General features: G+C 40.6%; 1 protein-coding gene across 3 annotated transcripts in view; it reads right to left on the minus strand.

Annotated features, from left to right (window-relative positions):
• Positions 1 to 457: 457 nt before the first annotated feature.
• Positions 458 to 14,616, minus strand: part of LOC311029157 (glycogen debranching enzyme-like) — a 67,654-nt gene continuing 53,495 nt past the window's right edge. For 2 of the 3 annotated variants that reach the window (XM_084034148.1, XM_084034147.1), the window contains exons 26-33: positions 5,302 to 5,413; positions 4,876 to 5,011; positions 4,484 to 4,596; positions 3,684 to 3,895; positions 2,264 to 2,361; positions 1,748 to 1,835; positions 1,541 to 1,674; positions 458 to 1,400 (exon numbers count right to left, since the gene is read on the minus strand). In XM_084034148.1, coding sequence (XP_083890274.1) covers positions 1,283 to 1,400; positions 1,541 to 1,674; positions 1,748 to 1,835; positions 2,264 to 2,361; positions 3,684 to 3,895; positions 4,484 to 4,596; positions 4,876 to 5,011; positions 5,302 to 5,413 — 1,011 coding nt within the window. In that variant the 3' untranslated portion in view covers positions 458 to 1,282. Of the gene's footprint in view, positions 1,401 to 1,540; positions 1,675 to 1,747; positions 1,836 to 2,263; positions 2,362 to 3,683; positions 3,896 to 4,483; positions 4,597 to 4,875; positions 5,012 to 5,301; positions 5,414 to 9,090; positions 9,317 to 11,021; positions 11,125 to 11,531; positions 11,657 to 12,273; positions 12,408 to 13,405; positions 13,543 to 13,663; positions 13,795 to 13,895; positions 14,031 to 14,143; positions 14,254 to 14,463; positions 14,589 to 14,616 lie in introns of all 3 variants that reach the window. The other variant, XM_084034146.1, reaches the window with a different exon arrangement.

The raw sequence follows: 14,616 nt of genomic DNA on the forward strand, positions 1-14,616 counted from the left end.
AAAAATAAAACCTCCCAACCTCAACTCCCCAACCCGTCCCTACAGCCTCCAGAAGGAGTTTTTTTTTTTTTGTTGTTTTCAGTTAACTTGCAACACAACAAATAAACTTTGCCGCCCAGCAACTTACTTCCTCTAACTACAGAAACAAGATTGCTCTCCTGGTATCATGGAAAAACACAATTGCTTTGCAGAGACACTTTCTCTGACTGTCCTGCTTGGGTTGGATATCATTTATAATTTTGCTACCAATTCTGCTTATTGACTCCATTCTTATTAGTTCAAGGTTCTGATTATTGGTGTTTCATTCAAGAAGCCATGACGCCTGGGGGGCCCTTTAACAAGATGTTAGGAGCTCCAAAGCCAGTTTATAAACAAACAATAATCATATTTGATAAACATGAAAAGGGTCATAACTCATCTCATCTTTCTTTGAAATTCTTTATTTTCAAATTGACTTTGCACAAGGATGACACAAGACAAATCACATATTCTACTGCATTTCATAGCTGGTTACATTTGAAAGTTTACACAACATTAAGCACAGATGGATCCTCACCCATCATGCAACCACGGAGGAAGCACCAAAACAACCTGGTCATGGTAATGCTATGCCACAATTTCAGAAAGAATAGCTCCTAAAAGGCAACAGGAGTTGACTTGAGTATCATTTGCGATACGTTTAAAAATGTCTAACTCTATGAAGCATTTACTGGAAATTCAAGGAATTTAAGGTCTTGGTAAATCGTGTTTTCCATTTCCTGTAAGAATGTATATCTGAAAGTCTGCTTATCATATCAGATTTGACTAATATTAAGCATACATATTGGTTATATTCATGTATTTATATCATTTTAAAGATTGGCTTTTAAATCTTCTTTCTTCATGACCAGTTAATTAAATGACTGAAAACATATTTAACTCTTCATTTATTATTCATTTCCCTTTTATTTCTAAAATGAATTCAGGGTCACTGATGATGGCCAGCAATTCTGCAGCCCTCCTCACACTTTTAATGATCTGGTTCACACAAAGTATACACAAATACATGAATTATTGTCAAAGTAAAAGGAAGCAGTTGGCCTAGAGCTTGCTTTCAGGAATCAAGAAGCAGAAATAAAATAGTTTATATAAATCCTTGAAATGTGTTCAGATTCAGAGGTGGTTCTTGATACCGGCCCTGAAGAAACACCTGCTAAGTAAATGTAAATACAGGATCTAGTGTCGACTGTGTTTATGTTTCCAGGTTGGGTCACTGTTGATGGTGTTGTTTGGGTCGTTGGGGTCAAAGGTCATATAGAACCTCCAGGATGGTAGCCATGGAAGAGGCTTGGCTCTCACAGCTGAACAGACAGTGTTGGCCATTCTCATTGGTTAGCTCAGGGAGACCCTTCCAAGGTGACCTGAAGGAAGAGCAACTGATTTATGAATGGTCATTGATGACCTACATTAATGCGTCCTACCACTGGTACTCCAAGATACATGCTTGTTAAACCAAAAGTAAAAGTCATGTGTCATGTTACACCATCCTGATTGTGATTACCTGTCCAAGTGTACAGCGTGATGAGACAGGATGTTTTTCACCAGGGAAACTGTTTTGTCATACGTCTCCTGTCCCATTTTCTTGGCAAAGTAAAGTTTGGCCCTCAGGAAGTAGCTAATGGGCCACAACCATTCCTGTAAGAAGTGGAAAAAGAAGTCAGAAGCTACTAAGTGACTACTGGGAGGGGTTTAGTGTATGCTTGCTTACTGGGCCTTGATGACAGTTAAAGCCCTTAGCTCGGTTGAAGTTATCATTGTCCAGGTTTTTGTTGTAGACTCCACAGTACACCATGTCACTGCAGAAAAATAAGGCAGAAAAAGTTGGAGACCATCTGTCTTCCATTGCCAATCGGTCACATATGTCACAGAACATGTTGTTTGACCATATATGTTATCCCCACGTGGCCCCTGATTGACCTGTCCATGTCCAAAACATGTAAGGTGTGTTAGGGTCCTTTTCATCGCCATTCTCACAACAACTTTGCATTTAGAAATCCCAGACATTATGTAGGACCCCCCCCCTCGTCTCACCTACTGTCCTCACAGGATTCTACCATAACAGTGACTGCAAATGATATGCACACAATTACCAAACCAGCAGTTATTAGTTATTTTCATTCACATTAACAATGACCAAAGTGATTTAAGACTGTGCTCCCTGACTTTGTTAGAGCAGCCAACCCTCCGAGGCCAAAGACCCCCAATACTCAAGCAGGTCACTCACTCAGGGTCCAAAGTCTTCATTCCCAGGGGCCCCAGTAGCTTCTTCTCAGCTACACCCAGAGCCTCCCAGGCTTTCTCTGTAGTGAACAACTCAGGAGCCTGCAACACACACACACACACACACAAAATATTTTTTATGGTTTCATGAATTCAGCACATTAACCTAATCTGCTACTCTGAGCTATGGCTGAAAGACTTGGTCGGCTGATGGTTGGGATGTTATCAAATGCAAATCCCAAATCTGCAAATCTGTGTATTTAATCCAAATTCGTCTGAAGGTATTATCAAATTCATGTGGATTCAACATTTACATAAACATAATAATACTTAAAATTATTCAGGATCCAGAGATTCAACTTAAAAATGAGATGAGAAACACATCCTACTGACTTGTTGTCACGTTTGCGGGCTTGGAAACAGGCGTGGACTCGAAAAAGGGAGGTGAGGACCCAAATGCAGGTAAAAAGGGATTTTTATTTCAATAATAAACCAAAAACTAAGACAAAAAACAAAGTATCAAACCAAGGAACCACGAGGGCAAAAACGACTATCAAAGAAACACTTACAAACAGGAACCAAAACACGAAGGGACACGGAAGGCAGGACGCAGGTAAAGAGACAAATCCAGGGACATGACGTGGTGCATGACAGTGACAGACAACCAACTACATTCAACAATGATCCGACCACGAGACAGGGGAAACACACAGACTATATACACACACAGGGAGGCAGGGAGCTGACGAGGGACAGGTGAAACACATCAGGGCAGGCATGGTAATCAACACGAGAGGGAGGGGGAGACAAGACAGCGGAAACGACAAGGACCAGGAAGTACGAGACAGGGAACCACACTGAGGACAAAATAAAACAGGAAATCAAAACCAAGCAAACAGAACATGACAAAACACAGACATGACACTTGTGCAAAGCTAATTTCTTTCACAAGCTACTATTTCCCAGATACTGGAGGTCCTCATTCAGAATCATTGGATCTGATTGATTATCCAAAATTATTGATACGCGGAAAAAGTTTAATCTGGAGATTGTGACACTTATAAATGAATAAACACAGCGCTTTCTTGCAATTGTTGGGTCATGTTGCATCATGGTGCTTCTTGTATTGCTTAGCACAAGAAACAGACAGCAACCAAGTGTCATTTGGGCCTTTTGGCAAATTGGGGAGCATTAATATTAATCATATTTCATTATTAAGTGATCAATGCAATTTAAAATGGTGAAAACGACAATCAGCCGGCTACTTAAATGTTTTTAACATTTCTTATTAAACAGAAAAAATGAGATATGAAAGATAAACTAATCTAAGAGATTAATCTGTCTCTGAGCGAAGTGGATCTGGGTAAATTCACTCTGCAACCTGATCCAAAATGTACACAGGCACAGCAGCTGTAGCTACTCACCACCACCATGGCAATGGGAAAGTTAGGTCGGAGCTGGTAGTCACACCAGGGGCTAGAAGCCCCCAAACTGTCCTTGTAGATCCCTGTTTTGTGGACCAGCTCTGGATGTTTCTCCTCAGGGTCTTGGGGATCTTGGGAAATGTAGAAGTTCATCTCGAAGTTCTCCTGGATCTTACGATCCCACTCCACATACGACACAGAATATGTCTGTCCTGAAATTACATATTCAACGGTTCCAAGATGGTTACAGAATTGTTAGCCTGTCACTGTAAAGGTAAAGTAGCACAAACATTTGTAGGAAGAAAAGCTGTAAAGTGAAGCAGCTTCCTGCAATTTCTTAGGACAATGTTATTAAGTGTCATTACCAATAGTTCAGCTGCTGAAGGCCGATTAGAACTGTTACTGGAGCTGTTTAAGGTCAATGTATCGAGAAGACTCAAAACTTATGAGATTGATTCATAAGTGATAGTAATTGGTTACTGACTGAGGAATACTTGTCTGTGGAGTTATTACATGTATCTCTGTAATTTGCTCTTAATGGTCGTGTCCCAACTTTTAATAACAAAGATATATATAAAACCCTACATTCAATACAATCCATTCATACAGAGAATACATACAACAAAGAAACAATATTCGATTTGGCAATGTTGGAACATTGATGGACTAAAGAGTTGAGAATTTTACATGCGTCCAAAACCGGCTAGAAAAACATGATGCACAGCTCAAGAGAGGAATGCACGTGATCTGTGATCTGCCCGTAAGATATGCTGTTATGAAGTGTTTGTGATTGACGATACCTTCTCTATGTATGTTGACTGCTTCATAGGGGAAGTGCCCATCGTTGTGGAGCTTCACAATCCAGCGTAGAGTAGATTTACAGAGACCCACTATCTCCACTGCTGAGCCATCCCTGGATCACAAACACACACAGATGGATGGATGGATGGATGGATGGAGGGATGGATGGATGGATGGATGAATGGATGGATGGATGGATGGATGGACGGATGGATGGATGGATGGATGGATGGATGGATGGATGGATGGATGGATGGATGGAGTGTATTTGTCCACAAATAGAAAAAAAACTCATGCAGTATAACCAAAGGTCTCCCCTTTCTGGGTAAGGTTACACAGAATCAAATGAATAATGATGGATGTTTACTAAACAAAGGTGGAGAACGTGTACCTGGGTGTAGCAGGTACTCCCTTGTTGTGTGCCTTCTCACTCTCACCCATCTTGTCCATCCAAGTTCCACAGTTGAAGCGATTTCCTCCATAAATGAAACCAGTGGTCTGGTCGACTCCGGCCTCTACATTAAATCCTGGTACACAAAATATGTAAAATTGTGAAACTCAAAAAAATATTTATCTTTATAATAAATATAAAAAATATATCTATGAAACTTAAAACATCATGCTGATCACTGATGGCAGTATGGATAGAAGTGTGTGAGCTCCTTTCTGCTGACTGTGAAGATATTGAAATAACTTGTGAATGTGAGGTCAACATTTCGATTCCAGCTTGAGAACCCTGTTGAGTTCTCACACCTCTTATGTTCTGACATCTAGTATGAATCAGTAAGCAATATTGTTAATGAGAGCATGAAAATACCTTCATCAGTCATACTGCCATCCAGCTGTGGCCCAGCGTTGGGCTCTCTGAACTGGATACCCTGCATGTGTCTCTGCATGGCCTCCTGGATAACATCATACAGCGGCTGATCCTGAAGGAAAACGTAAAATAAAAAGCAACAATTATGTTGGCAGATCATGTTTAGATCCAAAAGTATTTAGAATGGTGTAGGGGGGCAAGAGAGCAATTTGAAATGACAAATATCAAATTTTACTTTGAAGTTCCATTTTATGCAAGAGTATATATAGTATATATAGAGGTGGTACAGCGTTTTTTCTGAAACAGCACATTCCAGCTAGAATCAGAAAGGATTTAAGTAGGAATGGTGTGGAGGCCTTATGGCTTCAAATTCACATTCCTTATTGCAAACCAATATTAATATGTTGTTGTTATAGGCCACCATGTTCAAATGTAGATTATTTAGACAATATATGTAGTATGCTGCAGAAGGTAACTGACAAAAACTCTGAGGTCTTTTTTGTGGGTGATATGAATATCAATTGGTTTAATAGTAGCTGTCCTTTGAGGAAAAGGTTGGGTGATGCAGCTTCTGTGTGTAACCTATCTCAGATCATAAATATGCCAACAAGAATCAATATTAACAAGCAAGGCTCACTGTCGTCAACTTGCATAGATAATCTCTTTACTAATTACCCAGAGAAATGTTCAAAAGCAGTGTCAGTACCAGTAGGATTCAGTGACCACAACATAATTGCACTAACGATAAAAACAAAGGTACCGAAAGCTGGACCAAAAGTAATACTAAGGAGAATTTATAAAACTTTCTCAGAAAAAGAATTTACAGATGATCTAAAAAATGTAAACTGGCACACTGTTCTGGACTGTTTGCACCCTGAGGCTGCATTAGTCACCTTTATGAAATTATTCTCAGCTGTTTGTGATAAACATGCTCCCATTAGGAAGCTATCAGTGAGATCAGTTAAAGCGCCCTGGATTGACAACGAACTAAAAAGCTATATTAAAGAAAGAAACTTACTAAAGAAGTCTGCTACTGAAAATGGTAGCCCAGAGAAATGGCTTGCTTACCGTGCACTGAGGAATAAAATCACGAAAATGAACAAACAAAAGAAAAAGCAATACTATAGATCTAAAATTGCAGAGTATAAGGATGATAGAAAAAAAATGTGGAGAATACTTAATGATGTTGTAGGTAAAGGTAAAGTAAATAATACATCTACATTTATTGAATGTGATGGTGTATTTATAACGAAACCAAAGGATATTGCAAATTATTTCAACGAGTATTTCATTAAAAAAGTTGACACAATCAGATCTCAAATGTTGCCTGGGCACGGTACGCTTTCAGATTCCATTATCAAAAATGAGATTATGTGCGGTAAGGAATGTAACTTCAGTTTCAGTATGATCAAGGAAGAGGAGCTTGAGAAACTTCTGTTATCAATTAAATGTGATAATCCCTGTGGCATGGATAATTTAGATGCCAGATTATTGCAGTTATCGGCCAGAATAGTGGTGAGGCCAATTTTTCACATTTTTAAATTATGTTTTGATGGCTGTGTTTTTCCTCAGCTGTGGAAAGTTGCAAAGATAACTCCACTGTCGAAAAATCATAGAGAGCCTCTATCAGGACCTAACAGTAGACCGATTAGTATTTTGCCGGTTTTAGGCAAAATTATGGAGAAAATCCTTTTTATCCAAATTCAGAAGTATTTCGAAGAAAATAGCATCAATTCTGAGCATCAACATGCCTATAAAACAGGCTATTCGACCTGCTCAGCCTTAACATCTCTTACGGATCATTGGTTAAAAAGTATTGACGAGAAATTAATTGCAGGGGCAGTGCTGTTGGATTTTAGCGCAGCTTTTGACATTATAGATCATGAGTTGTTACTCAGAAAGCTGTCTGCTTACAAGTTAAATGATTCAGCTCTCAAATTATTGAAAAGTTATCTGTCTAATCGACAGCAATGTGTGATGTTTAATGGCACCCTCTCAAGTACTGCAACGCTGAATAGTGGGGTCCCACAGGGGAGCAGCCTTGGGCCACTACTATACTCTATATTTGTTAATGACATGCCATATGTATTAAAGCATGCTGGTGCAGTAATTTATGCGGATGACACAACATTGCATGTCTCTGCAGATAACATAACATCAGTGAAAAAGTTACTTCAACATGAATTATTGCTAGCCTCAGAGTGGGTTTTGGAGAATAAGTTAAAGCTGAATGTCTTGAAAACAAAGCGTATAGTTATTGGCTCTAATCATGCACTGAGGTCTGAACCTAAACTGTGTCTTTCTATGCAAGGCATTGCTATAGAACAGGTCAAAGAAGCCAAACTGTTGGGAGTAACAGTGGATGAAACTTTGTCTTGGTCAAATCATATCAATAATATAGTGTCTAAAATGAGTTACAATATCTCTAATATTAGAAGAATCACCTACCTGCTGAATGAATCAACTGTATTAATTAATTCCTTAGTTCTGTCGCATCTGAATTACTGCCCAACAGTTTGGTCCAGTGCCTCAAAGAAAGACCTTTTTAAACTGCAGCTAACTCAAAACAGGGCAGCACGCCTTGCTCTGCGGTGCTCTATCAGAGAAAGTGTCATGAGTATGCACAAAAGTCTCACATGGATGCTGGTGGAAGAGAGACTGGCTTATAGTCTTATAATGTTTTTGAGAAAGACTTATACTTCACATAAACCTGTCTCTTTGTTTTTACAACTTCAACCGACAAATGTGAAACATAGTTACAGCACTAGACAGGCCTCAGGAAACAACTTCACCTTGCCTTTACCTAGAACCAATGCACTCAAAAGGTCAGTTATGTATAGAGCTGTAGCTCACTGGAACAGTCTCCCCTCACACTTGATCACAACCACGGGAATGTCCAGTTTTAAAATGAAACTGAGAGAAGCTGTGTTTTGTCATAATATTATATTGCAATAGATTACTACTATATTAGGCAATCATGTCAAGTTGAATTCAAGCATGTTATTACACCTGTGTTGTACATTTATCTATGCTTTAGGTTATCTCATATGTATATTCTTCTATAATCATGTAACTATTTTATAATCATGTAAAAAATATATTACTCCTCTTGATCATGTCATGTCTATAATCATGTAACTATTTGATAATCATGTAATCATCCTCTTGATCGTGTTAACTTATTCACATTGTATTACTTAATATGCATTTTTATAATCTTGTTTAGGATAAATGATTTCATGTAATTTTTTTTTTTTTTTTTTACAAACACTGTACTGTTGTGCTTGATTTTATGTGGACCCCAGGAAGAATAGTCTGCATCATTATGTAGACTAATGGGGATCCAAAGAATACAATAAACAATAAACAATATATATATATTATTTTTTCTTATTTATTTTCTACTTTTACTGTCAGAGATCAGAATGCTCCTTCCACCACTGACCACATGAGCCACCATCCACACGTGTTATTGTCCTGCTGAGCTGCTTAAAAACCAGCACCGTGCTGCAGAGAGATGGATGACAATACTCTTAGCGCTTAAGAGTGAATTTAAAATGTCTTCAATTAAAAAATAAATTGGTAAAATAGGACAAATTATTCTATTATTATTATTATTATTATTATTATTATTATTATTATTATTTCATTCAAATAACCACTATAGTTAAACATAGTAAATAATAATCCATTCCACATGAGTTGACTGTCCAAAACGTAATAAAATAAGCATATTTGTTCATTTTAGCACCTGTCTTGTATGGATGTGATCACAGCACACAGTCCTACCGAGGCTCCATTAGGCTGAGGGCCAGACAAATTGTTGTGGAGCATCCTTTGGACAGGACACTTGAGGATGTTGACACCGTCTGGTACAAGTATGCAGTACTCCTGGATACACTGCAGCCACCACCACACCGCGTCCCTGCAGCTGTAGCGCACACTGCAGCCCTGATCCAGCAGGTTGGGGATCAGGCCATGATGCAACATGCATGCAAAGGCCAGGATGAGGTTTCTGTAACAATGGGGACAGGCGTTTAATAGCTAAGCATTCATATGTACCCTTCAGTGTGTAACACGTAAGAAAAAAGCCCTAGTTTCGTAGACTAGGCGTAGTCAGCGCACAGCGCACCTGCGCCACGCCGACGGGGTGTGTCCGCCTGGACTTTACAAGTTTTGTGCACCGCGCAGGCTCGCGCAGGCACACCTCCCGTCTCGCCCACCCGCGCAAGTGGGAAAGAGGGAGGAGAAGAAGGCGTGAGTGGGAGACGAGGAGGAGACGAAGCGTGGACTGGGATTAATACAGCCGATTCAGATCTTCACCAATCAAATGAGCTCCTCTCCTCACCTTTAATGCGTTAGGGGAGGTTCAGTGCAAGTTCCGTCACTTGACAACCCGATGACAGAAGCAGCGCCGCCGCTCCCACCACACGCATCACGCGCTGTGCGTGCGTATCATAATAATAACAATGCCCATATTATAAAAAACAGGAGAGAGAGAGGGAGATGTTTTGGTCCGAGAGGCTGAGTTTCCGTTACGCGTGCCATCCGCCTTTGATCTGACGTCAGATGTGACGGGACAATCGATATAGATATAAATTCACGTGTTGATTCAGTTAGTTGCATTAAATAGTGTTTGTTGTGATTATTTATTGCATTTAAATGTGCCTGGAACTGTGGAAACCTGCCTGTGAGGTGTCGGTGACGTGTAGGCTACGCACTGTGCGCCGGTCAGCCAAACTTCCACTCCGCCAGCTGTGATTCGCCTTGAATGAATGGACTTTATTTGCGCCTTGCGCCTTACGCCAAGAGTAGACTAGGTTGGAGCTGGCAGGCTTTTGGCGAAGTCTCGGCGAGGCTTTTTGCCACGAAACTTCCGCTACGCCAAGCTGAATCTGTGACGCCTCCCCCTGCTGCGCCGCCACACCCATCTTGGCGCAGGCGATCCACCAAACTGCCGAACTGACCGTGCGCAAGGCTGCGCGGGTCGAAACTTGCATTACGCCGGCTCCGCCACCCTGTGCCGCCCTGCGCTGCGCCACGAAACTAGGGCCCACAGTGTTTCCCATTAGCTATACCTAGACTATGCCCCCCACAGTTTCATAATGAACAGACAGACTCCTCACCAGGGGCATTTTCTCTATACCAACTTGGAGGGCCCAGGGTGAAGCCCTCCTCCCAGCATTCATCAGAGATTGGCATTAACACTTTTTAGTCCCCAGCGCCTGATGCTTCATTGGGAAAAGGGCAGGAGGAGAGCTGGTAATGCTGGCAGTCAATGCGTTCAGACTCCACTCGTATCTGCCCACCTGTGTCTTGTTTCCCAATTAGTCCCTAGTGTATTTAGTTTGTGTGCGTCTCTGTGTCTTTGTCAGTTTGCCCTGTGTTGTTCGGTTAGTGTTCCAGCCTGTTACTTGATTCCCTGATTACCTTTGCTGCAGTGGTCAGTCAGTAACAATACATTAGGAGTAGCACCCTCTCTAAGCAGAAACACTTTATGGTACTGCATGAGCCCAAACATACCATTTACAGCGGTGTTGCCTTATTTTTCCTGTGCAAAATCCTTGGAGAATAAACATTTAGCATGTAAAGAATCTGGCGTTTTCTTAGGATATCCTCAAAGGTGTCATGAAAGTGCATCAAATCATATGAAACCTGACTGCTCTAAACAGACATTTCTTAAAACCATACTCTCTTGTGGAGTTGCGTGGCCGACTCACCGAGCCTCCAGGTGTCTGCCAGTGAGCAGCAGCAGGCCTCGCAGGGAGATGAAGGTGTCACGGCCCCAACACCGGAAAACCCCAGCACAAAGGTGAGGAAGACCTGCAGTAAAGACAAACAACTCTTATCTCTGGGTGGGTCTGTATCACCCACATGTACTGTAACCCCCGATCATAGCCTAACTTTAAATAGCAAACGTTAAACAGAATACACTGAAAATACATGCAGCAGATTCCTGAGGCAGACTATTCAATATATCAAAAGGATCATAAAGGTCAGTCATGTGTTTGAGTTGAGGGGCAGCTGCGATCTCAGAGTAATCACAGACTATTCCTTTAAATGTGAATTCAAACACTCTATATAGTCCTCACAATATGCTCTGAATGTGAAAATCAAGTATAAATAACATATCTATACCATGGTTATGCATTTTAATACACAGCTAAGTCATATCTCATCTCATCTTTTCTAATCTTCTTAAAGGATAAAGAGAAAATGAAAGTGGATACCTGCTGCCAGTGACACAAAGCCCTGCTCCTCCTGCTCATCTCTGGACCAGCTGTGAGCCGCGCCACACATCTGCACAGAACCCAGCGCCAGCTGTTTAACCAGGCTGGAACCATTCTGTACAAAACTAACGGAGCCAAAGGAACACAGGGACAGTCACAACAGTTTGATATGAGTATTATTTCAATATCAAAATGAGTATAAGAATAATTTCAAGTTAACTTAAAGACTCAATGAGTGACTGAGGGAATACACTCATGTCTATTTAATTAACTCTATGAGACCCTTGGGATTGTGATTGAAAAAACACTCAGGATAAGTTGATCATGGTGGATTTGCAAGGTCTTTGTGTCTTAATGTGGTATTTGTTTTTTATCATTTCGATCAATTCTTGTGAGGTACGAAATTGTAAATTAGCACCAAATCTATGTAATAGATGTCAACCCAAAAACAACTTAAAAGTTGTAGTTGTAGTTGTAAAGAAATGGCCATCAGATACTTCCATCATAATGTTCCAAGCCATTTACACTTTAAGAAAAAAAAAATGATTTCAAGTGTATGAATAGAACAAATTAATCTCAAATGAATCGTCATGTCCCCATCTCACCCCTTTTACACCGCTATGTGGCATCTACTGCTGACCTGATATCTCCCCCTGAAGGTCCTCTGTCCCCCTAAACAAGATGAAAACAGGTCCATTTGGGTCTCTGAGGGTCAAAAAGCATCAGAAAAATGAAAGAATACCTCGACATGTGTTTGAAAACAGCCTCCATAGCAGTGGTGTAGGCTCCTTGGACGATCGAGTCAAAGTAGCAAGGCACCAGGTAATGAGGAATGTGTTTCAAATAGCCAAACATGGTCTGGAACCATTGGCCCACCTGGAGGTCAAAGGTCAATATCAGTCTTAACATTTCACAGGTATATTACACTTCATGTAGAGCAGCAAGGACGAAGCAGATCACCCACACTAATGTAGACTCGTAGACTGTCTGTATGTAGTCTCCACTGAAATGACAAATAGCTAAATCTCAATAGTTCAGACCTGGTAAAACAACTGAATTGCCTTATATATTACGAAATCTAATTGGATCGACAGAAAAGTTTGACAAGCATTTCTAGGAGATGATAAAAGATTATATAAAAATATCATGTCAAGATTATCCTGATAATCATCTTCAAACTCTTAAAAAAACCCATATTGAAATCATTTATATTTTTATTGCTTGACAGATGAGACACAAATCTATTTTTATTGAACTTTCTTTTCAGTGAAATAAATAATCTTAAATGGAAAAATAATGGAAATCATAAATAAAGGATAATTAAAAAAATATGCTGTATTTGTTTTTAAATCAGGCTTAATTCTTCTGCTCTCTGACATGATAGTGAGTCACTCATTAGGATATTTATAATTATCAAGAGAACGTGGAGTGTCTTTTAAAAATCCTATATTGTCCCGCCCCTACCTGTCTACTGTCTGATATCCCACCAATGTGCTTTGTCTGTATTTCTATATGACAAAGAAGTCCTTGAGTGGTAGTCGGACTGACGTCACTCTCACCTGTTTTTCCAATGCTGCTGATGATATTAAACAGATGTTTTGAGTAACATTTTATTATTGACGGATCACTGGACAAGTTAGTGCACATCCATAACTCTTCAGTTCTCAGAAAAAATAGTCGGCGGACCTGAATTGAATAGTTATTTGCCACGCTGAGATCAAGAGTGACGCTGTTTTATTGCTGATTGGCTGATGTGATGGTGATTTCCCTGAAGGGCAGAACCTCCATACTAAAGACCTGGCCTCAGTTCATGAGATACAGTTGACAACATGAAACAGGTAAAGGCCCTGATGGACAGCCTGGCGGTGGCTCACCTCTCCAACAGCTCCACCCTTGGCCCTCAGTCTGTTGGAGACATATTCCATCATCCAGTCTCCCTGCCGCAGGTTATCACAGAGTGGATGACCGAGATCATTCTTAGGACGAATCTCTGCCATCACTGACATCAGCCCTGAGAACCACAAACCTTTTAGGAATATTCCTACTGCAGACATCTTGGGATAAATGATGATTTGATGATCATTATTTTGACGCTTACCCTATATGGTTTTTATTAATTTTTCATCTAGTACCTTGCAGGCCTCCGTAGTTGAGACGTAACGATGAAGGAATGATGTAGCATCCACCCCCATCCTCTCTCTCCTCGGCATCACAGCGGTACAGCAGCACGTTCATGTCAGCCAGAGTCAGCTTGGACATGATCCTGACAAAGTAGGACAAGATCAGACAGACTATAATAAGACTCATACTTTTACAATCAAGATGATTACTACTTGTTATTGTAGTTGTTTGAATCATACGAACATCTTCAGTGGTGTGGTGAGAACTGATGGTGTATTGTGTTCAGCCCGGCTTCCAGTCTTGTACTGAGGACTGAACTGGATCAGGTGGTGTCTCAGAGCCCCCAGTTGCTCCTGGGACGTGGTCTCCAGAGTTACCCTGTAGGAAACATGGACCACAAGTAGATGCAAACCAGGCCAGACTCACAAACAACTCATTTAAATGATGAAGACAAACAGCACTTCTCTTTCACTCCATCCAGTGTGACCCACCTGAAGATGACAATGCAACCTGGTGTGAAGTTGCCCAACACTATCTCTTGACCAACACTGTTCTGTTTCGACACCACGTCCACCCTTTTCACCATCTTACTGTCCTTCAGCTGAAAGATATTTTGAAACACCTTTAATGTCTATGTCTATCTACTGTACATGAGGGATGGATTGTATGTACCAAAGCAGACCATTTATTATAATTCATATAGCATTACTGCTCTTTGGCAGAGCGTTTTTGTTTTGTACAGAAGCAGAAATGCAGGATCATGTTTAAACGTATCCAGAATTCCACACCTGAAGATGACTGATGTCTATACCTCCATGTGTTCAGTGATCTCCACAGTGCACTCCTCCGGGCCATGGATGTTTTTGCCATAATTATTGTTGGACTTAGTACTCCTGACAATGGTCCGAGCCTCCAACAGGACCTCTTTGATACGTCCTATGAAGACAGGAGACAAAAGAAGTCC

Source organism: Eutrigla gurnardus (assembly GCF_963514095.1).
Source record: "Eutrigla gurnardus genome assembly, chromosome: 18".
Lineage (NCBI taxonomy): Eukaryota > Metazoa > Chordata > Actinopteri > Perciformes > Triglidae > Eutrigla > Eutrigla gurnardus.